This window comes from Microcaecilia unicolor, chromosome 3, assembly GCF_901765095.1.
Source record: "Microcaecilia unicolor chromosome 3, aMicUni1.1, whole genome shotgun sequence".
NCBI classification, from domain to species: domain Eukaryota; kingdom Metazoa; phylum Chordata; class Amphibia; order Gymnophiona; family Siphonopidae; genus Microcaecilia; species Microcaecilia unicolor.
In genome coordinates, this window is record NC_044033.1 from 123,032,231 (window position 1) to 123,057,515 (window position 25,285).

Sequence of the window (25,285 nt, forward strand, 5' to 3'; positions counted from 1 at the left end):
TTTCTCAGCCTTTCATGTATCAAGTACCTCCAAACTTCAGAAAACGTTTCTATTTACCCTGTGAGGGAGAGATCTTAGTAGTGTAGTTGCACCGAGCCAAATTTCACCCAAAACATAATACCCCTTCAACAAAGAGCCCTTCTGCTGAAATAAGGATAAGGGACAGAACAGGAAGGTCTTCTGCAGACAGACCTGCAGGTAGAAAAGGGCACCCTCAGGCCTTTAGGAAGGCGCTGCAGGCAGCTATGGAAGGGAGGAGAATGTTCCTGAAAACTCCTAGTTAACAAAGCAGTATACAATGGGTCCTCCCACAAGGAGGCAGGCTTTAAAACTGTCACAGTCTGGGCACTGCAAGATGAGGAAGGAGGCGGCTCCTCCCCAAAGCTCACAAAAACATTAGAGGTATGTGAGAATGTGGAGCTAGAAGAGTAAAAGGCCAAATGGTTGCTGCTTTTTACACTGGGTTGGAAGGGTAATACCTGCTCTGGTCTTCGTAGATTCTATGTGGGACTGAGTGAGTGACTGACCTGACTGTAGTTTTAAGAAAGGAAGGGGTAACCTAAGCAAGAGAGAGGAGAAGGAGACGAAAAAGAAAGGGGAGGGAGGGAACAAGTGGCCTTCCACAACATCTCTGGCCCTCAACAAAATCATCAGCACCAGTTCCGCCCATCCTTTTATCCTCCTTCATTCAGCACACTATCCCAAGAAGCTTCACCCCTGTCTCACAATCAGCAGCAGCATCTCACCAATTCTCCTTTCCCCTGCAGATCATTCCTAATAGCTTCCCCTTCTTTCTCCCTTAACCCCACCCTTCCGTTCTCTGTCAACCCTTGTTCTATATTCCCTTCTCTCTCACTGACCCTCTTTCTGTTTGAACACTATGCCCAGCATCTTTCCTCTTTCATCACTTCTGCTCACCACCCCCTTTCTCCCTGTTGTCTAGCCTTCCCACCTATCCACTAACTTCTGCTCAGCACCAGTATTCTCTGCGCATCCCTCAATTTTGCCCATGCCAACAGAGCTAGCTGCTTCCCACTTACCCTCACTCTCTCTTCCTTCCTGACCACCACACTCTCTCCTTTTCTGTCCTCCTACATGTCTTCCTTCCCCTCCAACCTCTTACCCAGCAACAGTATCCTCCGTCACCCCTTGTGTGACTTGACCACACAAAAATATGTCTCCTATCTGGATCTGGTCTTCCCTTTAGACTTGGAGGCTTCCAAGCATGCACAAAACGATGATCATAAGACCTCCTACCTAACTCTCTCAGCACTACATCCTCTTCTTTCCCAGCAGGCAGATAAAATGCCCTCTTTTTTCACAGGGGCGCAAAGTCAACCCTCTTGACTCCCCCCAAAGGCTGATGCTGGACTCTTAGAAAAAACAGATGCAGCCTCTAAGCTGGGAGGAGGAGATGAGTAAAGACATTAAGGGCCCCATCTATCACCTTCCTCCCTGCTGGCAGGCTGAAACCCTTCTCTCTGAATCCCTGATCACCGATTCTGAGAAAAATGTTAATCCCAGGATTCTATATAGTGTGACCAAAATTGCACGCAGAAATCCAGCCATATTCTGGATTTGCACGCACAATTTAATTACCTTAACAAGCCAATCAGTGCCATTAGTTGCCAATTAACAAGTAATTATTGGCACTGGCATTAATTAGAATTTATGCACTCAACTTGCTAAGCATAAAAGTGGTGCGCATAAATTCTAATGTGCACTGCCAAAAAGTGGGCATGGCCTTGGGCATGTCGTGGGCATTCTAAAAAATTACATACCTGCTCTGCGCCTAACTTAGGCGCTGCTATTTACACCAAGATTTACTTGGTGTAAAATGGATGCACCGAGAGTCAGGTGCAGGTAGGGCCACTAGGTATATTCTATAAACCCACAAAATCATATTCTATAAACTGTGCCTAGATATACCTAGGCCAAACTTTTTTCGGCACTAATTTTTCAGGCACAATATATAGAGTCTAGCCCTAAATGTGTAATTTTTGAGATGTATAGTGACCTTGCAAACGCAGTCCTGGGAGGCCCAAAGACCAGCAGCAGATGCTGTAGCGGTGGTAGATATGAGGGTGTGAAAGAGGCACATGGCACAGGAAAGAATGCGAAGTCACTAAACAGCTTCTACTGCATGCTGCATGGTTCTGCACTTGCCTGCAGTCAACTTCTGGACCCAAGACAAATAAATTAAAAGACACAGAATCAAGTTTTAGCAGTGCTTCTGCCTGCATGCCTCCTTCTCTGTGCAAGCTTTACCCCCAAAGGGAAACATACCATGGGCCAAAACCCCCGAAATATATATATATATATATTTCGGGGGTTTTGGCCCATGTGCCTCTTTCACACCCTCATATCTACCACCGCTACAGCATCTGCTGCTGGTCTTTGGGCCTCCCAGGACTGCGTTTGCAAGGTCACTATACATCTCAAAAATTACACATTTAGGGCTAGACTCTATATATTGTGCCTGAAAAATTAGTGCCGAAAAAAGTTTGGCCTAGGTATATCTAGGCACAGTGTGTGTGTATATATATATATATATATATATATATATATATATATATATATATACACACACACACATATATATACACACACATACATACATACACATTTTGTTACATTCCACAAAGTACCAATAATTATAGCTTTTTCTTTGAATAATTTCTACCAACCTTTTCACTTGATTGTCGTCTTTTCTTTAATTGAATGAGGTCTGTTTCCACTCTTTCAGCCAATTCTAGTTTTCTCTTGTTTCTCTTGAAAGCTGCTAAACTTAATTCTAAAGAAAGAAGGGAACAACATCTTTAACAGGGATGCACAAAACAATGTTACAATAATGACCTCAAGCAGAGGACAAGAGAGAAAGGATGTGCAAGTGTAATGAAAAAAAATCACATGACAAGATTTTTCTTATGTATTCTAGTAGCACCCAAGAAATGTGAATGTATCTTTTCAGTCACATCACTGGAAGTATACTACTCCGCTTATAGAAGGATGATTTTTAATACTTTTTGAAACTGGCCTAAAACTGTTTCAAGTGAAGTCCAATTTTTGCATAGATAGATAAAAAAGGACATTCAAAATAGAGCACGTCAAAAAAAAAAAAAAAAGAATGGAATCACTCAGTCTCAAGCGTAAATGCCACTACTTACACATACCATTTACACGTGTTCAAGACTATGTATATGAATATTGTTACCTGCATTGGATAAAGGTGGGATATAAAGGTAGTAAATAAATAAATATAAAGTGACAATTTTGTAACCAAGCATAAATGCCAAACTTCATAAAACTAAGGGCCCTGTTTACTAAGCCGAGCTGTATGCGTGTTAACATTTTTAAAGCATGCTAACACTAGAGACACCCATGGGAATACATGGGTGTCTCTACCGTTAGCGCAAGCTAAATTTTGGTGCACGCTAAAAATGCTAGCACACCTTAGTAAACAAGACCTAAATGTCCAGGAACAGTCAATTAAACAGAGTCCAAAAAAGTTTTTTAAGACATTCTGAGGTAGCTAAATATCAACATCAGAAGGAAAAGCACTCCTCTCAATCACTGCTGCAATCTCCGGGTCCAAATGAGCTGTTAGCTGATACACCTGCCTCACAGCTGTTGTAAATGCCAATATCTAGATTTTTTTTTTTTTATTATATATTGTCATTGTAAACTAACTGTGCATGCTGTGGATCTAAATGTGTAAATAGCAGCCATACACGGGGAACTAAATGCCTTTCTTGGAAGTTTGATAAGGCTTCCAGCGTTTAAGAGATCCCTCCAAATGGGCCAACATAACTGGTTTTTGATTTGCATCTAGATTCGTCTCTCTTCCTGTTTGGTTGTTGGCGTGTGTGAGATCCCTTCTTTTTGATGGTCAGTTGCTTGTTGAAAGGGATAATAGAAGAATAGTCATATTGGGTCAGATTAATGGTCCATGTAGCCCAATATCTGCTTCCAGCAGTGGCCAATTCAGGTCACAAGTGCATGACAGAATCCCAAATAGTAGCAATTCATGCTAGTGATCCCAGGGACAAGAAGTGGCTACAAGAGTGGATGAGTAGCCTAGTGGTTAGTTAAGTGGACTTTGATCCTGGGGAACTGAGTTCGATTCCCATGAGGAACTGAGTTCGATTCCCACTGCAGTTCCTTGTGACTCTGGGCAAGTCACTTAACCCTCCATTGCCCCTGGTACAAAATAAGTACCTGAATATATGTAAACCACTTTGAATGTAGTTGCAAAAACCTCAGAAAGGCGGAATATCAAGTCCCATTTCCCTTTCCCTTCCCTTTCCCCTATGTCTATCTCAATAGCAGACTATGGACTTTTCCTCCAGGAATTTGTCCAAACCTTTTTTAAACCTAGATACACTAACCGCTGATACTAAATCCTCTGGCAATGAGTTCCAGAGCTTAACTACTTGTTGAGTAAAAAAATATTTCCTCCTGTTCGTTTTAAAAGTAGTACCATGTAACTTCCTTAAGGGTCCCCTAGTCTTTTTACTTTTTGAAAGAGTAAAAAAAAAATCGATTTATATTTATCCGTTCTACAAATCAAGCTCGGCCTGACCACCATGGAATCGTGGGTAAATGCATTTCAATTAAAACTCAACAAAGAAAAAACATATTGTCTCATCCTTTCATCCCAACACAATACGCATAACCCCACAACTAAAAACACTACAGATCACACCCTCCCTGTCTCAGACAGCCTGAAAATCCTTGGTGTTACAATGGAGCGCAACCTTACACTAGAGAGCCAAGTAAAATTCACAACAAAGAAAAGGTTCTACTCAATGTGGAAACTCAAACGCGTAAAACAATTCTTCCCGAGAGAAACCTTTCGCAACCTGATACAATCAATGGTACTAAGCCATCTAGACTATTGCAATGGAATCTATGCAGGATGCAAAGAACAAACCTTAAAGAAACTTCAGACCTCGCAAAACATGGCAGCAAGACTCATCTTCATATTTGAGTTCCTTCAGTACTCTTGGATGTCTATCATCTGGTCCAGGTGATTTACTACTCTTTAATTTGTCCATTTGGCTCAGTACATCTTCCAGATTCACTGAGATTTTTTTCAGTTCCTCTGTACCAGCACCCTTGAAAACCATCTCTGGTACAGGTAGATCTTACATCTTAGGCAAAGAATTCATTCAACCTCTCTGCTCTGGCCCTGTCCTAAGTGCCCCTTTTACTTCTTGATGATCTAATGGTCCCACGGATTACCTCAGAGGCTTTCTGCTTCTAATATACTTTAAAAAGTTATTACTATGAGTTTTGCCTCCGATGCAAGTTTTTCTTCATATTCTCTTTTAGCCTTCTTTATCAATGCTTTGCATCTAACTTGCCAGTGCTCACGTTGCTTCTTGTTTTCTTCAATTGGATCTTTTTTCCATATTCTGAAAAATGTTTTTTTTTGTCTCTAATAGCCTCTTTCATTTATTCTTTTAACCATGCTGGCTACTATTGGTTCTTCTTTCCACTTTAATACATGGAATACATCTGGCCTGGGCTTCCAAAATGGTGTTTTTAAACAACATCCATACCCAATTTAAAGATCTAACCTTTGCAGCTAAGCTTTTTTTAACCATTTCCCTCATTTTATCAAACATTACATGCTGTAACAGTATATTTCCTTAGTGACTGCACTCCAGCTATTAAGTCAAAGTTGATCATGTTATCACAGTTTCCCAGTAGACCCAACACCATTACCTCTTGTATTAAATCCAGCATTCCACTAAGAACAAGATCTAAAATAGCTCCCTTCTTGTCGGTTCCAGGACCAGCTGCTATAGAAGAAGTCATTTTAATACATCTAGGAAGTTTACAAATTTGGCTTTCCTACCAGGCCTTCCCAAATATGACAATACTTGCTGGTGGGATGTGGTAAAGTTGTCTGAACTTACGTAGTATCTTTCTCTATCTCTAATTTATAAGTTGGTCTTGGTAGCAATTATTGTGTTATAGCATCCCCGCCTCTTTGCTTCTTGTGGCTTGTTATGTTTTGTTGTTTGTGTTTCGGAGGAACAACTTCCACAATTGTATATCGCAATGTTGCCAAGCTCCTTGAGTAAACTGTATCATAATAAATGACAAATAAATAAAAATGCCGGAAACAGTAGGTATACATTATTGTTTCATTAGAAGATGTGGAGGGGCATAATTGAACGAAAATGTCTATCTCCATGGGCGTTTATCTCCGAGAACGGGTCCGTGAAGGGGCAGACCGAACCGTATTTTGGAAAAAAAACAGACGTCCATGTTTTATTCGACAATTTGTGAGCTGGGCGTTTTTGTTTTTCAGCGATAATGGAAAATGAAAGCGCCCAGCTCAAAAACGAATAAATCCAAGGCATTTGTTCATGGGAGGGGCCAGGATTCGTAGTGCACTGGTCCCCCTCACATGCCAGGACACCAACCGGGCACCCTAGGGGGCACTTTGACAAAAACAAAAAAAAGGTAAAAGAGCTCCCAGGTGCATAGTACCCTTCCCTTTTGTGTTGAGCCCCCCAAATCCCCCTCAAAACCCACTGCCCACAAGTCTACACCATTACTATAGCCCTAAGGGATGAAGGGGGGGCACCTACATGTGGGTACAGTGGGTTTGGGGGGGTTGGACGACTAAGCATTAAGCAGCACAATTGTAACAGGTAGGGGGGGGATGGGCCTGGGTCCACCTGCCTGAAGTCCACTGCACCCCCTAACAACTGCTCCAGGGACCTGCATACTGCTGCCAGGGAGGTGGGTATGACATTTGAGGGTGAAAATAAAAAGTTGTGAAGAAACATTTTTTGTGGTGGGAGGGGGTTAGTGACCACTGGGGGAGTCATGGGAGGTCATCCCCGATTCCTTCCGGTGGTCATCTGGTCATTTAGGGCACTTTTTGGGGCCTTATTCGTGAAAAAAACAGGGTCCAGGAAAAGTGTCCTAAATTCTAGCTAAAAACGCACTTTTTTTCCATTATCGGTGAATGGCGCCAAACAGGAATGTCAGGACTCTACGCTCACACCGATTTTCACCAACGCGACGAAACGAAGATGGCGCCCAACACCGGCGCAACACAAATGCACAAAACCGCTTCAGGGGCGACACAGCCAGCCACAAACACTGAACGTCGCACGGTGCGAGGGACGGATGACAACGTGGATGCAACACCTCACAGGTTTCCTCTTCTGTCCCTGTATGCCGATGACGGGAGGGGGAGGGGAATGGAACCTTGCTAGCACCCGTTTCATTTCTTACAGAAACGGGCATTTATTGCTAGTATTATAATATTAAACCAGCTTCTGACCTCTGAGAACTCTCCCTCCTCCCTCAGGAACCACTGAGGATGACATGGATCAGCACACCTTTTGTTCCATCTGGGAGCAGAGCTCTCTTTGAGAACAAAGGAGGCCAGACATAGAGGCTCCATAGCTTGGGACTTCAAAAAGGACAACCTGTGAAATTGCTCACCTCTCCTGGCTTCAAAGAAAGCAAACTGAGTTTTGGCTAGGAAGGAAGATAAGTTTTGATCTTTTTCTGTTCTTGAGGTATAAAAGCAGAGCACATGCTCAGGACTCTCTCTCTGTCCAGGGCACTTCTCTCTGTCCAGGGAACTGCTCTCTGCCCGGTGACACTTCTCTGTCTCTCGGCAGCAGAGCACAGGCCTTTGTTTCTTCTTTTTCTTTCTCTGCACACCTCCATCTTTAGCCAACAGAACACAGGGCTCTGGTGGCTGGCAACTTCTCTCTCTTCCTTTCTCTCTGCACACATATATACCTCTTGCAGCACAACCCCAAGGCTTCTCTCTTCCAAACACCCTATCCTTTCTTTCTCTCTCTAAACACACACCCAGAGACAGCTTGTACCATTTACCTGTACTGTGCTGTAAGCCTATACACCCACTGCCTCTGTGAACTGGACCTGGGACCAACCCTAGACAACGATTGCTGATATCATATATATATAGATATATATATATATATATAATATAGACTTATACAGTCTGTGCCAGAGCCAGTGGTGGGAGGCGTAAACCCGCCCAAAAACCGCCCGAAGCCAATCCCCGTCTCCCGCGTCACCAAACCCCGCCCCCCGCATCACCAACCTCGCCCCCGCATCACCTAACCCCACCTCCTACATCATCCCTGATGTCAACCCCGCCCCTGAAAGGCTTCTATTGGTCCAATTTGGACCAATAGAAGCCCCGGAAAAGCTTCTATTGGACCAAATTGGACCGATAGAAGCCCCGGAAAAGCTTCTATTGGACCAATAGAAGCCCCAGAAAAAAACGCCGAACTCGCACAGCGGCGACGGAAAAACCGCCCAAAAAACTGCATCCCACGGCTGGCGAAATTTTCCCGCCGCCGCTGGCGAAAACCCGCCCAATTGGGCGGTAAAACCGCCCACCTGGCAACTTCGGTGCCAGAGCCGGTGGTTGGGAGGCGGGGTTGGTGGTTGGGAGGCAGGGATAGTGCTGGGCAGACTTATATGGTCTGTGCCCTGAAGAGCACAGGTACAAATCAAAGTAGGGTATACACAAAAAGTAGCACATATGAGTTGTCTTGTTGGGCAGACTGGATGGACCGTGCAGGTCTTTTTCTGCCGTCATCTACTATGTTACTATGAGGCATATTTTCAAAGCACTTAGCCTCCCAAAGTTCCATAGAAACCTATGGAACTTAGCCTCCCAAAGTGCTTTGAAAATATGCCTCTATGTTATCTTTTTATAACAACATCTGAGCCTTGTGTCATACTCTCAGTATAAAGTAAAGTATAAGCTATTGTGTGCATAATAATATTGGACTGTGAATTCGGATTGTATCTAGGGTTAGAGATTTGTTTCTAAGGTTTTATTTTCCAAAATGTGATTTGTCCCCCCACATGCACACCCCTAGAAAACAGTAAGAATAACTACAGAAAACAAGAAACAAGTGGCTGCCTCTCATATAACTGACTTCTTCAAATGACTTTTTAAGTTCTGTGATAAAACTTTGATCAATTTTGTTTTTATTCTTTGACATATGAATATGATGGACAGTGATGAATCAAACACGCACAAACTGTTTAGCCATAAACATGATGGGACCTCTGTCAATTAATCAGAATGCACCACCAAATCTTCACTAAAGAATAGAGAACACACGAAAGTTCCTTTGAAACAATACTTAACACAGATTCTCCGACGACAAGCAGGCTGCTTGTTCTCACTGATGGGTGACGTCCACGGCAGCCCCTCCAATCGGAAACTTCACTAGCAAAGTCCTTTGCTAGTCCTCGCGCGCCCATGCGCACCGCGCATGCGTGGCCGTCTTCCCGCCCGAACCGGCTTGTGTTCGTCAGTCTTCTTTTGTCCGCGCTCGGTACGGTCGTGTTTTGCGCCGTTCTTGCCCCTTAAGTTGACCCTCGCGCGTCTTTTTGACTTTTCGCTTAAAAAAAAAAAAGGGATTCCGGAGAAGGGCCTTTTGGTCTTTTTCCCTTTCCCTTACTTCTAGTTTTTGGCCCCGTTAAGTTTTCTTTTGTTTTCGGGGTAGGCCCCTTTGAGGCCTCGGGTCTAGTTTTTTTCTCCCCATCTCTGTGGTGCCTTACCGCAATTACGAGTTTTGATTTCGCCGGCGTGATTTTTCCGCCCATGTCATCGAAGTCTCCCAGCGGCTTCAAGACGTGCACCCAGTGCGCCCGGGTAATCTCGCTCAATGATAGGCACGCGTCGTGTCTTCAGTGTCTGGGGGCTGGGCACCGCCCGCAGGCCTGCAGTCTTTGCGCCCTTTTACAGAAAAGGACTCAGGTAGCGAGATTGGCCCAGTGGAACGTTTTGTTCTCGGGCTCTTCGTCGGCATCGGCACCGGGAGTATCGAGTGCGTCGACGTCGACAGCGTCAACACCTCCGCCCTCGGCCGCGACGGTATCGATTGCATCGAGGCATTGACCCTCTGCATCGTCGGGGCCGAGACATCGGAAGGCTGCGTCGGCGTCGGTGGTACCAGGACCTCCGCTTCTGCTGATGTCGTCGGACGGTGGTGCTTCGTCTGGAGTGCAGGTGAGGGCTGTCCATTCCCCTGCTGGTGGCGGTGAGCCTTTGGGTGGGTCTCCCCCTACCCTGAGGACTCCTGCGGTACAGCCCCCCCGAGACCGACCTTCTTCGGTCTCGGCCCCGAGGAAGCGACGGTTGGATTCTACATCCTCCTCGTCGGTACCGGGAAGCTCCGGTGACATGCTTCGTTTGAAAAAGTCAAAGAAGCATCGACACCGGTCTCTTTCCCGCGTCGGTACTGAGAGCTCTGGGTCGCCGAGGGAGTCGGCACCCAGTAGGCATCGTCACCAAGAGGACCGCTCACCCTCTGTTCAGGAGGTGTCGATGCGCTCCACCTTGGACAGCCCGGAACAGCCTCCACGCCCGGAACAGACTCTGACATCGACTCCTGCATCGGCTTCCATGTCTTCCTCCACAGCCGCCCTGCACGAGAGTCTCCGGGCCGTTCTCCCAGAGATCCTGGGAGAGCTGTTGCGCCCTTCCCCTCCGGTACCGGGGGTGCTTGCGCCACCGGTACCGTCGAGCGAGGCGCCGGCTGGCCCCTTGCCCGGGGTGAGGTCTCCGACATCGGTGCCGCTTGCGGTACCAACTGTGGTCGTCTCCCAGGAAGGCTCCCCGACGACGTCGGCGGAGGGAGCTTCGCCGCTGCGGGCGAGGGAGTCTACCTCTCGACGCTCCCACCGTGGCCGTGGTTCCACGGAGTCGAGTCGGGCACGGCTTCAGACACAGGTTCATGAACTTGTGTCTGATACCGATGGTGAGGCCTCGAGGGAGGAGGAGGAGGACATCAGATATTTCTCTGACGAGGAGTCTGATGGCCTTCCTTCGGATCCCACTCCCTCCCCTGAAAGGCAGCTTTCTCCTCCCGAGAGTCTGTCTTTTGCGGCCTTTGTCCGGGAGATGTCTATGGCCATCCCCTTCCCGGTGGTTGTGGAGGACGAGCCCAGGGCTGAAATGTTTGAGCTCCTGGACTATCCTTCTCCACCTAAGGAAGCGTCCACAGTACCCATGCATCATGTCCTAAAAAAGACATTGCTGGCGAACTGGACCAAGCCTTTAACTAATCCCCACATTCCCAAGAAGATCGAGTCCCAGTACCGGATCCATGGGGACCCAGAGCTGATGCGCACTCAGTTGCCTCACGACTCTGGAGTTGTGGATTTGGCCCTAAAGAAGGCTAAGAGTTCTAGGGAGCATCCTTCGGCGCCCCCGGGCAAAGACTCTAGAACCTTAGACTCCTTTGGGAGGAAGGCCTACCATTCCTCTATGCTCGTGGCCAAAATTCAGTCTTACCAGCTCTACACGAGCATACACATGCGGAACAATGCGCAGCAGTTGGCGGGCTTGGTGGACAAGCTCCCTCCTGAGCAAGCCAAGCCATTTCAGGAGGTGGTCAGGCAGCTGAAGGCGTGCAGAAAATTCCTGGCCAGAGGGGTGTATGACACCTTTGATGTTGCGTCCAGGACCGCTGCTCAAGGTGTGGTGATGCGCAGCCTCTCATGGCTGCATGCCTCCGACCTGGAGAATAGGATCCAGCAGCGGATTGCGGACTCGCCTTGCCGTGCGGATAATATTTTTGGAGAGAAGGTCGAACAGGTGGTAGAGCAGCTCCACCAGCGGGATACCGCTTTCGACAAGTTCTCCTGCCAGCAGCCTTCAGCTTCTACCTCCACAGGTAGACGTTTTATGGGGGAAGGAAGACTGTTCCCTACTCTTCTGGCAAGCGTAGGTACAATCCTCCTTCTCGACAGCCTGCGGCCCAGGCTAAGCCCCAGCGCGCGCGCTCTCGTCAGCAGTGTGCACCTCAGCAAGGCCCCTCGGCTCCCCAGCAAAAGCAAGGGACGAGCTTTACACTGGCTCCAGCAGAGCATAGCCGCCATCCAAGTGTCAGTGCCTGGCAATCTACCGGTCGGAGGGAGGTTGAGAGTTTTTCACCAAAGGTGGCCTCTCATAACCTCCGATCAGTGGGTTCTTCAAATAGTCCAGCAAGGATACACCCTCAATTTGGCCTCAAAACCTCCAAATTGTCCACCGGGAGCTCAGTCTTACAGCTTCCAGCACAAGCAGGTACTTGCAGAGGAATTCTCCGCCCTTCTCAGCGCCAATGCGGTCGAGCCCGTGCCATCCGGGCAAGAAGGGCTGGGATTCTATTCCAGGTACTTCCTTGTGGAAAAGAAAACAGGGGGGATGCGTCCCATCCTAGACCTAAGGGCCCTGAACAAATATCTGGTCAAGGAAAAGTTCAGGATGCTTTCCCTGGGCACCCTTCTCCCCATGATTCAGGAAAACGATTGGCTATGCTCTCTGGACTTGAAGGACGCCTACACGCACATCCCAATACTGCCAGCTCACAGACAGTATCTGCGATTTCAGTTGGGCACACGTCACTTCCAGTACTGGGGATCTAGAAGACGTGATCCACCTGTCCACGAGTTTTCTCAAATCCCTGTATTGGTGGACGATTTGGTCCAATTTGACTCTGGGACGTCCTTTCCAAATTCCTCAGCCACAAAAAGTGCTGACTACGGATGCGTCTCTCCTGGGGTGGGGAGCTCATGTCGATGGGCTTCACACCCAGGGAAGCTGGTCCCTCCAGGAACGCGATCTGCAGATCAATCTCCTGGAGTTAAGAGCGGTCTGGAACACTCTGAAGGCTTTCAGAGATCGGCTGTCCACCAAATTATCCAAATTCAGACAGACAACCAGGTTGCCATGTATTACATCAACAAGCAGGGGGGCACCGGATCTCGCCCCCTGTGTCAGGAAGCCGTCAGCATGTGGCTTTGGGCTCGCCGTCAGGGCATGGTGCTCCAAGCCACATACCTGGCAGGCGTAAACAACAGTCTGGCCGACAGACTGAGCAGGATTATGCAACCTCACGAGTGGTCGCTCAACTCCAGAGTAGTGCGACAGATCTTCCAGGTGTGGGGCACCCCCTTGGTAGATCTATTTGCATCTCGAGCCAACCACAAGGTCCCTCAGTTCTGTTCCAGGCTTCAGGCCAACGGCAGACTGGCACCGGATGCCTTCCTCCTGGACTGGGGGGAAGGTCTGCTGTATGCTTATCCTCCCATACCTCTGGTGGGGAAGACTTTGTTGAAACTCAAGCAAGACCGAGGCACCATGATTCTGATTGCTCCTTTTTGGCCACGTCAGATCTGGTTCCCTCTTCTTCTGGAGTTGTCCTCCGAAGAACCGTGGAGATTGGAGTGTTTTCCGACCCTCATCACACAGGACGAAGGGGCGCTTCTGCATCCCAACCTCTAGTCTCTGGCTCTCACGGCCTGGATGTTGAGAGCGTAGACTTTGCCTCTTTGGGTCTGTCAGAGGGTGTCTCCTGCATCTTGCTTGCTTCCAGGAAAGATTCCACTAAGAGGAGTTACTTCTTTCTATGGAGGAGGTTTGCCGTCTGGTGTGACAGCAAGGCCCTAGATCCTCGCTCTTGTCCTACACAGACCCTGCTTGAATACCTTCTGCACTTGTCTGAGTCTGGTCTCAAGACCAACTCTGTAAGGGTTCACCTTAGTGCAATCAGTGCATACCATTACCGTGTGGAAGGTAAGCCGATCTCAGGACAGCCTTTAGTTGTTCGATTCATGAGAGGTTTGCTTTTGTCAAAGCCCCCTGTCAAACCTCCGACAGTGTCATGGGATCTCAATGTCGTTCTCACCCAGCTGATGAAACCTCCTTTTAAGCCACTGAACTCCTGCCATCTGAAGTACTTGACCTGGAAGGTCATTTTCTTGGTGGCAGTTACTTCAGCTCGTAGAGTCAGTGAGCTTCAGGCCCTGGTAGCCCAGGCCCCTTACACCAAATTTCATCATAACAGAGTAGTCCTCCGCACTCACCCTAAGTTCTTGCCAAAGGTTGTGTCGTAGTTCCAATATGAACCAGTGAATTGTCTTGCCAACATTCTTTCCCCGTCCTCATTCCTGCCCTGCTGAACGTCAGCTGCACACATTGGACTGCAAGAGAGCATTGGCCTTCTATCTGGAGCGGACACAGCCCAACAGACAGTCCACCCAATTGTTTGTTTCTTTTGATCCCAACAGGAGGGGAGTGGCTGTGGGGAAACGCACCATATCCAATTGGCTAGCAGATTGCATTTCCTTCACTTACGTCCAGGCGGGGCTGGCTCTTGAGGGTCATGTCACGGCTCATAATGTTAGAGCCATGGCAGCGTCGGTAGCCCACTTGAAATCAGCCACTATTGAAGAGATTTGCAAAGCTGCGACGTGGTCATCTGTCCACACATTCACATCTCATTACTGCCTGCAGCAGGATACCCGACGCGACAGTCGGTTCGGGCAGTCAGTGCTTCAGAATCTGTTCGGGGTTTAGGATCCAACTCCACCCCTCTAGGCCCATGTTTTATTCTGTTCCAGGCTACACTCTCAGTTAGTTGGAAAAATTGTTAGGTCAATCTCAGTTATGTCCTCGCCGTTGCGAGGCCCAATTGACCATGTTTGTTGTTTTGAGTGAGCCTGGGGGCTAGGGATACCCCATCAGTGAGAACAAGCAGCCTGCTTGTCCTCGGAGAAAGCGAATGCTACATACCTGTAGAAGGTATTCTCCGAGGACAGCAGGCTGATTGTTCTCACAAACCCGCCCGCCTCCCCTTTGGAGTTGTGTCTTCCCTTGTTTTGTCTTGCTACATACGGGACTGACGAACACGAGCCGGTTCGGGCGGGAAGACGGCCGCGCATGCACGGTGCGCATGGGCGCGCGAGGACTAGCAAAGGACTTTGCTAGTGAAGTTTCCGATTGGAGGGGCTGCCGTGGACATCACCCATCAGTGAGAACAATCAGCCTGCTGTCCTCGGAGAATACCTTCTACAGGTATGTAGCATTCGCTGCTTGACAAATCCAAAGTGAAATGTCGCTATGGCAATGAGAAATTTCACTCTGGCACCTGGACTTTTTGTGCAGTGCGCAAACATCAGCACTGCTCATGTGATCTCAAGTCTCACGAGACCAGCTTAAGAGTTCAGATACCACACAGCTCAGATTCACTGAGAGTCCTGTGCATAGGCAAACAGGAAATCACTGTTCTGATGGCCGCTGCAGCAGCCAAAACCAGCAAGATAAGGAAGAAGAGTTACATAGCTGGAGTCCATCTGGGAGTGTGCTACCTTAAGTTGGCTGAAACTTGCTGCTAGGATGGGAAGTGTTTAGACTTGGGTGGGGGGATTGTTGGTTGGCTAGCTAACTGGGGGCTTGAGAGTTTGGGACTGCTGGATGAGGGATAGAGAAGGCGATTAGTAGGAATATGTGCCTCAGTGATAGCTGCATCTGAGGTGATTTGCCAATTGGGGAAATCAGCAAATGCCGAAACCATGGCAGCAAGGTGGAGGGGGGGTCTGATTTAGTAACCTTTTTCCTCCCCCCCCCCCAATGATACAGATTGAGAAACAATCTTAGTAGATGAGACCCTGAAGGAGCTGTGGCACACCCCTGTTTCCCTCCAGTTTGGTGGGGATAAGGAGGGCTGCGGGAACTCTCAGTCCCTGGGTCCTAGATCCAAAACGTATTTGATATTGCCTAGCCATACAGACAGCTTTAAAGACTGTCAGAAACAGAGTAAAGAGCTAACATGTTATATTAAATATTCTGCTTTACAACAGTATAATTCCAGTTGCTATTTTTAAGCATGAAAATTAAACGGAGACAAAACGAATCATGGCTTACATATGGGAGTCACGTTGTGGCAAGAATCACTCTATTTGGCTGACGTATTTCAACATTACACTGAACAAAGAGCAATAAATGGCTTGTGCTGGAATAATTGTTTTCAAATGCTGAAATGTAAATAGATACCATATGACTTCATTTTGACTCCCCCCAAAATCAATTGGGCCTCTTTACTAATTTACTTAACTGCAAATCTATGCTTGCCGACAAATTTAAGCTCAATTGAGCGTGATATTTTGTACACTATGAAGCAGAGCAGCTCATGGATCAAGAAGTGTTTAATAATGCAAAATATTCTCTCACGTTTATGGTTACATCTAAAGAAAACCAGTTTTTTTTAATGACAAACTACAAATCAAAGAAATATCAGGAAAAGATCAGGTGACTGACTAAAATCTTATTAGACTTGTATACTGAGGGTTTCTTCTAGTTTGTGCCTATGACAAAAATTCTTAACACTTTAATGGCTAAATTTCCTTTTTACTAACCAGCCTTTACACCGCTCCCATTATTTATAATGGGGCCCATTCAGTAATAACACACTTGGACATTAATGCAGTAGCACAGTTTAGTGAGCAGACCTGTAAATATTTATTAGTTGCATTGTATTGCATATCTAGCAACTAAAGAGCAACATATTCTTTCTTTTAACCTTCTGCACAGGAAGATGCAATGCAGAACTATAGTTTCTGTTCCTAGTTACACCCATTTGGTTTGACTACACAAAGAAGCTTATCCTCATTTATGGGATGTGGCTCATCCAATTCACACAAGCATATATCCAAACACAGGAAAAAAAAAAGAGGCAAAAAAAAAAGCAAACTGGCCTGCTGTTTGGCATAAAGAGCAAATGTCCACGATGTTGCAGAAATCGTATTAGTGATAACTGTATGAGATATCAGGGGTTGGCAGTTACACAGGTATATGCCATATATATATATACTGAATTGAATCAGCTGAAAGAATTATTCTCTGTTGTTCAAAAGTTGACAGTGCAGCCATCCGCTAGGAGATCTGAGCCACTGGGTTCATCTATCGGATCTGCACTAGTATTGGTTGGATAGCGATAAGGGAGAAGAAATGGTATGGGACTTGATGGCATGACCATGATATCTTTATCACAGTGCTCAGACTAGTTTCATTGTGTTATTCTTTCCAAGGCAATGGAGTGCTCGAGTACCATTCCATTCTAACCATCACCCAGAGAGAAATACACATACATACAAACACACATATACAGAGGCAACACAGATATGACTGCTTGCAGGCACATGTACATACACACACACACACACATATATATATACATGCAGGAGTTGTTTCTAATTATCATGGAGCTGTTAGATACATATCTTTTGGCTGAACTTTGGAGGGCTTGGCTAAAAGTTATCCACTGAAAATGATGAGGAGTTGGAGGCATAGCAGGACAAATTTAAATGCTAAGGGAGTCATTTTATGAAGGATTTTTCACATGAGTTATAAGCATAGACGTAGATGTGGGACAAGAGGGTACATACTTTAATGCAATCCATGTGAAGATACGTTTGGGGGCATAGACTGGGCAGTCAAAAAGTTTATGTGTAGTTTATAATATATATACTTATGTGCAAACGTGACCCGCATACATTTGCACCTGTTCTTACACAGGTATAGACGTACACAGTTGCATTTTTGACCCAATTTCTACAGGTTTTTGAGGCAATCTTCCATAGTCATGTTGTCTTTATTAAACAGCCCCAACAGATCAAGTGATGTGCTGAAGGATGAGCCCCCCCCCCCCCCTCTGATTGCTTTTTTTTTTCCTATCTACAATTACTCTAATTGCATGGGCTCCCAATCAAAAAACGTATCGCGTTCAAAATCTGCACCCTGGTTCATAAAATACGGCAATGCCCCGGGATACATGACAGACCTCATAGACCTACCAAACAGAAACACAACAAGATCAACACGAACATACCTAAATCTCCACCACCCAAGCTGCAAAGGACTCAAATACAAATCAACCTATGCAACCAGCTCTCTTATATAAGCACACAACTATGGAACGCGCTACCAATCGCCATGAAAACAACATACGACCACCTAAACTTCCGGAAACTTCTAAAGACTAACCTATTCAAAAAGGCATACCCTAACGACCCAACCTAAATGCCTCAACCCCGCTACACTACAAGATAAAAGTTCATACTGGACATAACCTAACCCTTCTTCCTTACAACCCCCAATATGCCTATCACACTTGATCATTACTCTGCCATAACCTCACTTTGTATTTGTTCATACTGGTACTGGCGATCGCCTCTACTTTACTATGTAAGCCACATTGAGCCTGCAAATAGGTGGGAAAATGTGGGATACAAATTTAACAAATAAATAAATAAATAAATAAATAAAATTTCATCCTTACCTGTTCTGAAGAGACCTATGAACAAATCTGTGCACAAATCTGACCAGGAGATAGTGAGCAGCTCCGTGAAACAAGATAAGCAGCGACGGACAGATTGCGCGGAAGGCAACAAGATGCCACCTGGTATGAAGGATCTGCCTGTGCTCATGCCAGACCTCATCCAGCAGAGGCAGTGGTCTGCATGCTACAAACACAGTTTGATGGTCTCATGGAGCAATTTTCTGCTCTGTCACAAATGGTCCGGGATTTTGCAGGTCGCCCGACAGAGTATGAGATGAACTTAAGTGTGGTGAAAGACTCTGCAGGACGAACAAAGGCGCACTTGATTGCGCTAAAACAGCTTTGCAGCAAAGTGAATGAAAGCTGGAATATATGGAAATAGATTCCATTGCAACGATCTTTGCTTTGTCAGCTTCCCAGAGTCAGTCAAGGAGCCTGAGCTGGTGGGATTTTTGGAAGCCTGGCTTGCTTAAGCGAGAACTGCTCCCTGAGAATCCCGAGTGAGCCGAGGGTGGAGCGAGCGCACATGTTGGGCCGGAGTGTATAGGGCGATGGAACGACACGTGTGGTCAGAGCACTCATCCTTCACTCACGCCATAAAGATTTAATTCTGCGACAATATCGTCAGCTTAAAAGTACAAAGAAGGGTGACGAAAATGATAAAGGGAATAGTAGACTAGTTTTATCATACAATATTTTCATCTTTCAAGTAAATAACTCCCCAAAATCAAACCACTCCACCACTTAAAAAAAAGCATTTCCATTCAATGTTGTCAAAGCCCTTTTCTGCATCTAATAAAATGGCAACCTCTAGAGATTCTTGTTGTTGCACTATGGAGAAGACACTGCATCATATCCTTGCATTACCTGAAAGCATTCTTCATCTCATAAACCTTATTTGTTCTCTGCCAACAGTAGTAGTGAAGACTTCTCTAACTGCATGGTTATAGATGGATACCTGCAGGGGATCTTTACTCAACTTTTCAATCACAACTTATTAGCTTCTGCAGCTGACCTCTTACTGCCCCTAGGCTGAAGGATCCTTCAAAAATCCCTCTTACATTCAAACAACCTAAAGAATTTGACTGAAAGGCCATCAATGTTAGGGGTCTTATTACACAATAAGGTTTTATAGCTGTCTTCCATTACTGCTCTATCTAAAATCTTTTTCTAAGAAACATTACTGGTTGCTGGGATGTCCTGTTCAGGCTGATATGAGTGTATAGAATTTATGGAACTGGTGTACAATCTCTGTTGCTGTGATTATCAGATCTCTCTTTTTGCAAGTAAGCTAATATTTTCTTTTTATTAATCCGATTATTCAAACCCTTAACATTAAGGGAAATAACATTTAGTGACTCCCTAATGCACTACTAGCTTCATTCTGGTTCAAAAGAATTACTACAGACTGTTATAAACAGCAGCATATCATTAGGCTTAGCAGTGAAGACTGTTGGACTGTTAAACATACCAAAATGTATGGCCAAACAAACAACTTAATACAAATAACATCTGCAACTCAGATCAAGACAATTGTGCCATGGAGAGTATGCCCAAGCAAGAATCATGAGCCAATTATAAATATATTCCCTCCAGTTAAACCAACATGTTATTCTTCCCTCAAGAACCCAGAGATTCTCATTTTGTCAAGCAGACAATATCATTTAACTCCTATTAGTTAACCCAACAAACAACAAGCCTAAGCACACACACATCACATCCTAACCCAATATCTACACACATCCTTCCCAAGCACACACTGCACACCATTGATCACTCCAATTGCAAAGAAAGGAGAGGAAAATAAAAGGGACAAAAGAATGGTGCACAGAATCTTGTAGCTCAGGTATCTTTGGGCTTGCTGAAAGCATGGCAAATAGTTAAACAGCCAAATAAGTATTGATCCAAAACAAACACTGCACTGCTACCTAACTGTACAACTGTTTCCTCTAGCCCTCGTGGGTTGCAGTTCAGATGTTCTTTGGCTCAGCTGTATCACACACACAAAAAAAAAACCTATTAAATGAACGGATAACAAGCATCGATTCAAAGACAAATTTGCAAACCACTATCAAACTGCACTGCTGTTCAATCATGAACACAGGTCCAAAACGTGTAAATATGAGAGCTGTAATCAGGTTCAAAATCATCATCTCAGGAAGGGTGGCCTTACCACTGGTCAATATTAAGCCACAGGTGAAGCCTGCCAAATTATCGTCCAGTGTGCTGACACTTGTTCATACTGAATCTAACCAAAAGACAAGTCCCGACATGGCCATGTTTCAGCTTCTACTTGCATCTGAGTAAAATATAAATAGATATGATCACCAAGATCTTTAAAGACAAAAATAAATAGCATTACTAAAAATAAGTGATCATAAGTAACAAAATGTGCCTTATGAGTGACATCAGATATCAATCAAACCTTAACACAAGGAATACAAAATCTATCCAATCAAGTCATATAAACAATGTATAATTAAATAAAACACTTACAAGGACATTTGAAACAATTGGGTAACTAAGAAATATGCTTTGCATTATCAGAGATTATTTATGATTTCAATATTCTGCCAAACCCTAAACCATAGGATCTCTATTAAAGGTCTGGCTAGCTATTAACTTCCCAAGAGCCGTTACTATATAGTTTACAATTTGAGCTAATGTTATCAAATACAGTAACGTGCTTCAGAGGACACATGCAACAAAACACTGACAGCCACTAATTGCAGCTAAATTGCTTAACACCCTCACGAAATGTCTTCAAACTATTACAGTTGAACCCATTGCCTTTGGAAGTGAAGCTGGTCTACTCGCAAACTCGAACATTAGATGTGGCACAACCTAAAATGTGGCACTTAGAGAAAACATTATTCTCTTCAGTTTCACATAAAAGTAAACCTTGTTGTTCCTGAACCTGGGCAGTAATGTACTGTTTGGGACTATATAATGAGTGTCAGGTTCTCAGGTTCAGAGCCCGCAGGGCCGGGCTCTGGAGCAAACGTGAGCCCTTGAGCTGCTGACGAGGAGCGACAGCAGCAGGCAAAACCCACCAACCAACGCTGGGCAAGCACACCGGCACCGGCAGGGACTGCAGGCACCGTCCAGCGAGCCAGAACACACGGACTGGAATCCCCCGGACTGGAGAACACAGGACTGGAACACTGGACTGGAATCCCCCGGACTGGAGGACACAGGACTGGAACACTGGACTGGAACACACCGAACTAGAACACACTGGACTGGAGCACCCTGGACTGGTCCGTACAGCTTCACCTGCACTTAGCCACTGCCCCCCCCAAGGTTTGAGCCCTTGGGTTTGAGTGGCCGGCAGGACTTACCGGATACCAGATGACACAGGGACCAGGACTGGAAACAGAAGTACTCCTAAATCCTAAACTGACCTAAGTGCTCCCAAGCCCTAAACCAGCAGAAGTGTTCCTAACAGCAAACTAACAAAAGGACTTCCTAAGCCCTATACTAACAGGAGTGCCCCTAGGCACTGACCTAACAGGAGTGCTTCTCACAGCACCAAAAGGAAAAGCAGGGGAGCCACAAGGAAGAACAGGGAAGCTAGAAGCTAAACACATAAGCTAATAAAGGTGCTTCCTAAGCACCAAACTCAGCAGACCTAACACAGGTGCTCTGAGCACCAAGCTACAGAAGCTCTACAACGCTAAACTAACTAAGGTGCTCCCACGCACCAAACAAACAGAAGAGCTCCTAGCACTAAAAGGGAAGACAGGGGGAGCCACTAGGGAAAAAACAGGAAAGCTAAACACACAGTCACAAGTGCACACTGCACTAACACTAACCAGGACCTAAAGCAAGTAGCCAAAAGCAAACGTTGCAAAGGCCCCGAAGGGAAGAACACCACTTCCTTATCAAGGCCCTCCCAGATGATGTCACACTCCCTAGAGCCAGGCAGACAGCACACTGAACCCCCGAGAGGCCCAACCCACACCAATGCAGCACCGTGAAGCTCTTGAAGCCAGTACACCCAAAGAGAGGTAGAGCTAACTCAGTCCACACACACAGCTGTAGTAAAGTGAAACAATTAGAGTCGTGCTGCTGGAAGCTGCCAGCATAGAGAGAGAGAGCTAGCTCAGAAAGGACAGACAAAAGAAACAGAAGCCAGCTAAGAAGCTGACCCCCAGGAAAAAGGTAAGTTTGAGAGGGGTTCTGACCACGATCATAACAATGAGGTGGGTAACCTGCTAAAACATTTATGGAGCTGGGTATTATGAGGGTTCTATATGCATGATTTGTTAAAGATGTTTAGATATAAAGTTGTGGACTGCTGATAGCGAGAGTTTCTCCCAGAATGGCTGACGATAAATTTCCTCTTTAAAAAAAAACCAAAATGATGAATGAATCTTCCTGTACAATGAAGCAGTTCTTTTTATAAAGCCAGTGTGAGTTCAGCCTGTTTATACAGCTTTATTTTATTGTTCACCCAGTCTTACTGCCGCAGCGTGGGAAACTGTTGTGCAGGCTACTGCCATGTTAGTAGTGTTGTTTGATGTCATCATATTGGGTGATTTTAATTTGCACATGGAGGATGAGCAGCAGGATAAAATCTGCCACACAAGTGGAGAATCCAAAGCTTATGGTTGCAACAGCCTAGTTAGTCAGACTTTATGTAGCAACTTGGGAACATGAAAGGGAAGAATGACTGTTAACTTTAAAGTCTTTGAAGAACTGCCTGCCTGATGGCAGTATCTTTCCTGGACATTTTACCTAAGCAGCAAAGTAAGAACAGAAGATCATATTGCTGCTTTGCTATATCCTGTATAGGAACCAGGCAAAGGCAGGTTATGGATACTGCCGTTTCCCTTTCCTAGTGGGCTTGGGCTGGCTATGGGAGGTATAGCAAGCCATTCTGTAGCAATGGGAGATAAAGACCACCAGCCGGCCTGCTAAGTTCTTTTGACTACAACCACAAACTGGGCAGGAGGCACTCAGGCACTTTTCCTCATCTCACACCTGACACTCCAAATAAATCCACGCAAGACAAATCATCCAGATAGAAAAGTGGATTTATTATGGCTGCATTACACTACATACATATGTTAAATGCATTTTACAATACCATGTTAATATATGCATGAATACAATTTACAATATACAGCAATTACATTAATGAATCCTAGGTCTTAACAATATTCTATCTTGACCATTTCAGTGCGGGGAGTCTAGCCTATCGAGTCCCACAGCTCCAATAACTCAGAAAGCACATTTTTTGCCCTGTCTGGGCAGAAACTGTAGAAGTGCGCATGCATTACCATCATTTCTTTCATCAGGGGTTACCGTAAAAGCACCTCCCCCACCCCCCATTCCTGTTGACTCTTAATTCCTTCAGCCCTCCCCCAATTCCATCCAAGTCTGGGGTAGGCCCTGCTGTCCTTCTCTGGCACTGGGCCCCCCTCCGCAGAAGAGAAGGACTGCCCCGGACCTCTACATCATCCATGTCAATGCTATCATATGGCAAATCGATTTCATTATGTACCACTGTTCAAGCTAGATTTGATCTAAACATGCTGCTGTGTGCTCTATCAGGCTAGGACCCACCATCACAGACCACGACAGTCACTCCTCACTTGTCGTGCCCCCCCCCCCCCCCCCATAGCTGCAGCCACTCTCTAACTCAGGTAGGCAAGAAGAATAGACAACTGTACCAATGAACCGGTCAGGGCCACACTATGAGGTTTGACTCTCCCCTGCAGCAGCAAAAAAAAGTAGTAAGAATGACTGGAGCCCTAGCCCCAGTTTTGTCTGACACCCCTAAATGAAAACCTCTAGATGATGATGTGCCTACTCATAATATTTAGCCAATGGCCATGGAGTGCAGACATATCAGACAGCAGTGTATCCAGTGTTCTGTCTCGAAAGGCTACTTTCAATATGGATGTTAATTAGGAGCTTGAGTTGCTAGAAGTCCAAATTATGTAAAGTGGAATGGGAACTGCGAGTTGAAGGAAAGCACAATTAGGTAAAGTAGAATGGAAAGTGTTGTATACAGATTGGAGCAATAATCAGTATGTAGCTATGGCCCTATCCTATCTGTAGGCTATTCGAGGAATACCGGCGCATCTGTAGCTCTAGTTATTTTGGGCAACCCATTTGAGTGATCTGTGTGTGCATGCCACTGACGATAATAGTCAAACTAACCTGAGATGGGGGTCACGCCAGCATGCGAAGGGGCAGCCACACTAACCTGAGAAGGGGTCACGCTAGGATGCGAGGGCGTTCTGAGGATATAAGTTAACTCAAATTCCCTATCTATTATAGATCATGCATTCACCTGATGGTTTACACTTAGAGAGGCTCCCAGACTGATTTGAAGCCAGTTCAGCACCCGCTCCTTATCATAGGAGTTAGCTAAAATGCAATGTTACTAAGCACAGCTTAAATGGGCAGGATCGAAATGTCAAGGGAAATACCACCATGTTGAAAAAGGTTAAGGTAGCTGGTATATGTAGCTTATGCAGGTTGTAGCCTGCAAAGAAGATCTATGTGCTAACACTACGGGAACTCACAGCAGTGAAATGTAGGCATTAACACTTTCATAGCAGTGAGTACCTAAGAGCAAAGAAATATTGCAGTGCTCCCAATAATCTCCACCTATGTTGCTGCAACAGCCACCAATGCCATGAACAGCACCTCCAGCAATGTTGAGGTTCACCTACCATGTAGCAAAAATATTTTGAGAACCACCTGCCGTATGTCCTCAAATTAAGCGGCCAACAACACTCATGAGGTTGGCAGAGAGCCAGCCTAAAAGGGCCAATGGTCCCCTCCGAAGGGACACCACCTTGTAAGTGGTGGAGGACTTCCGTGTTTCAATGACTCAGAGGACTATGCTGAAGGGTTACCCATATCAGACAGGCCTCTGAGGAGAAACCAAAGAGTGTCCCAAACTGGAGGATCCAAGATGGCGTCGAGGGAGGATGTACGTTAGTTGAGTTCCCGTTTTACACCAGAATACCTGAAGAAGTAGGCGCGCTCCCCAGAGAATGGGGAAGAAGAAAGGCAAAGCCGTGGTGTTGTCCTCTTCGCACACGGCTGGCGTTCCCACCACTTCTCAGTCTACTTTGGAGAGATTCGGGGTCATAACGTCGGGGATATCGGTTCCTGCTTCGGGGAACAGC

General features: G+C 45.8%; 1 protein-coding gene across 1 annotated transcript in view; it reads right to left on the minus strand.

Annotated features, from left to right (window-relative positions):
• TASP1 (taspase 1) overlaps window positions 1-25,285 on the minus strand; it is a 317,359-nt gene that overhangs the window by 224,688 nt on the left and 67,386 nt on the right. The window contains 1 exon segment of the mRNA XM_030196341.1: window positions 2,688-2,794. Coding sequence (XP_030052201.1) covers window positions 2,688-2,794 — 107 coding nt within the window.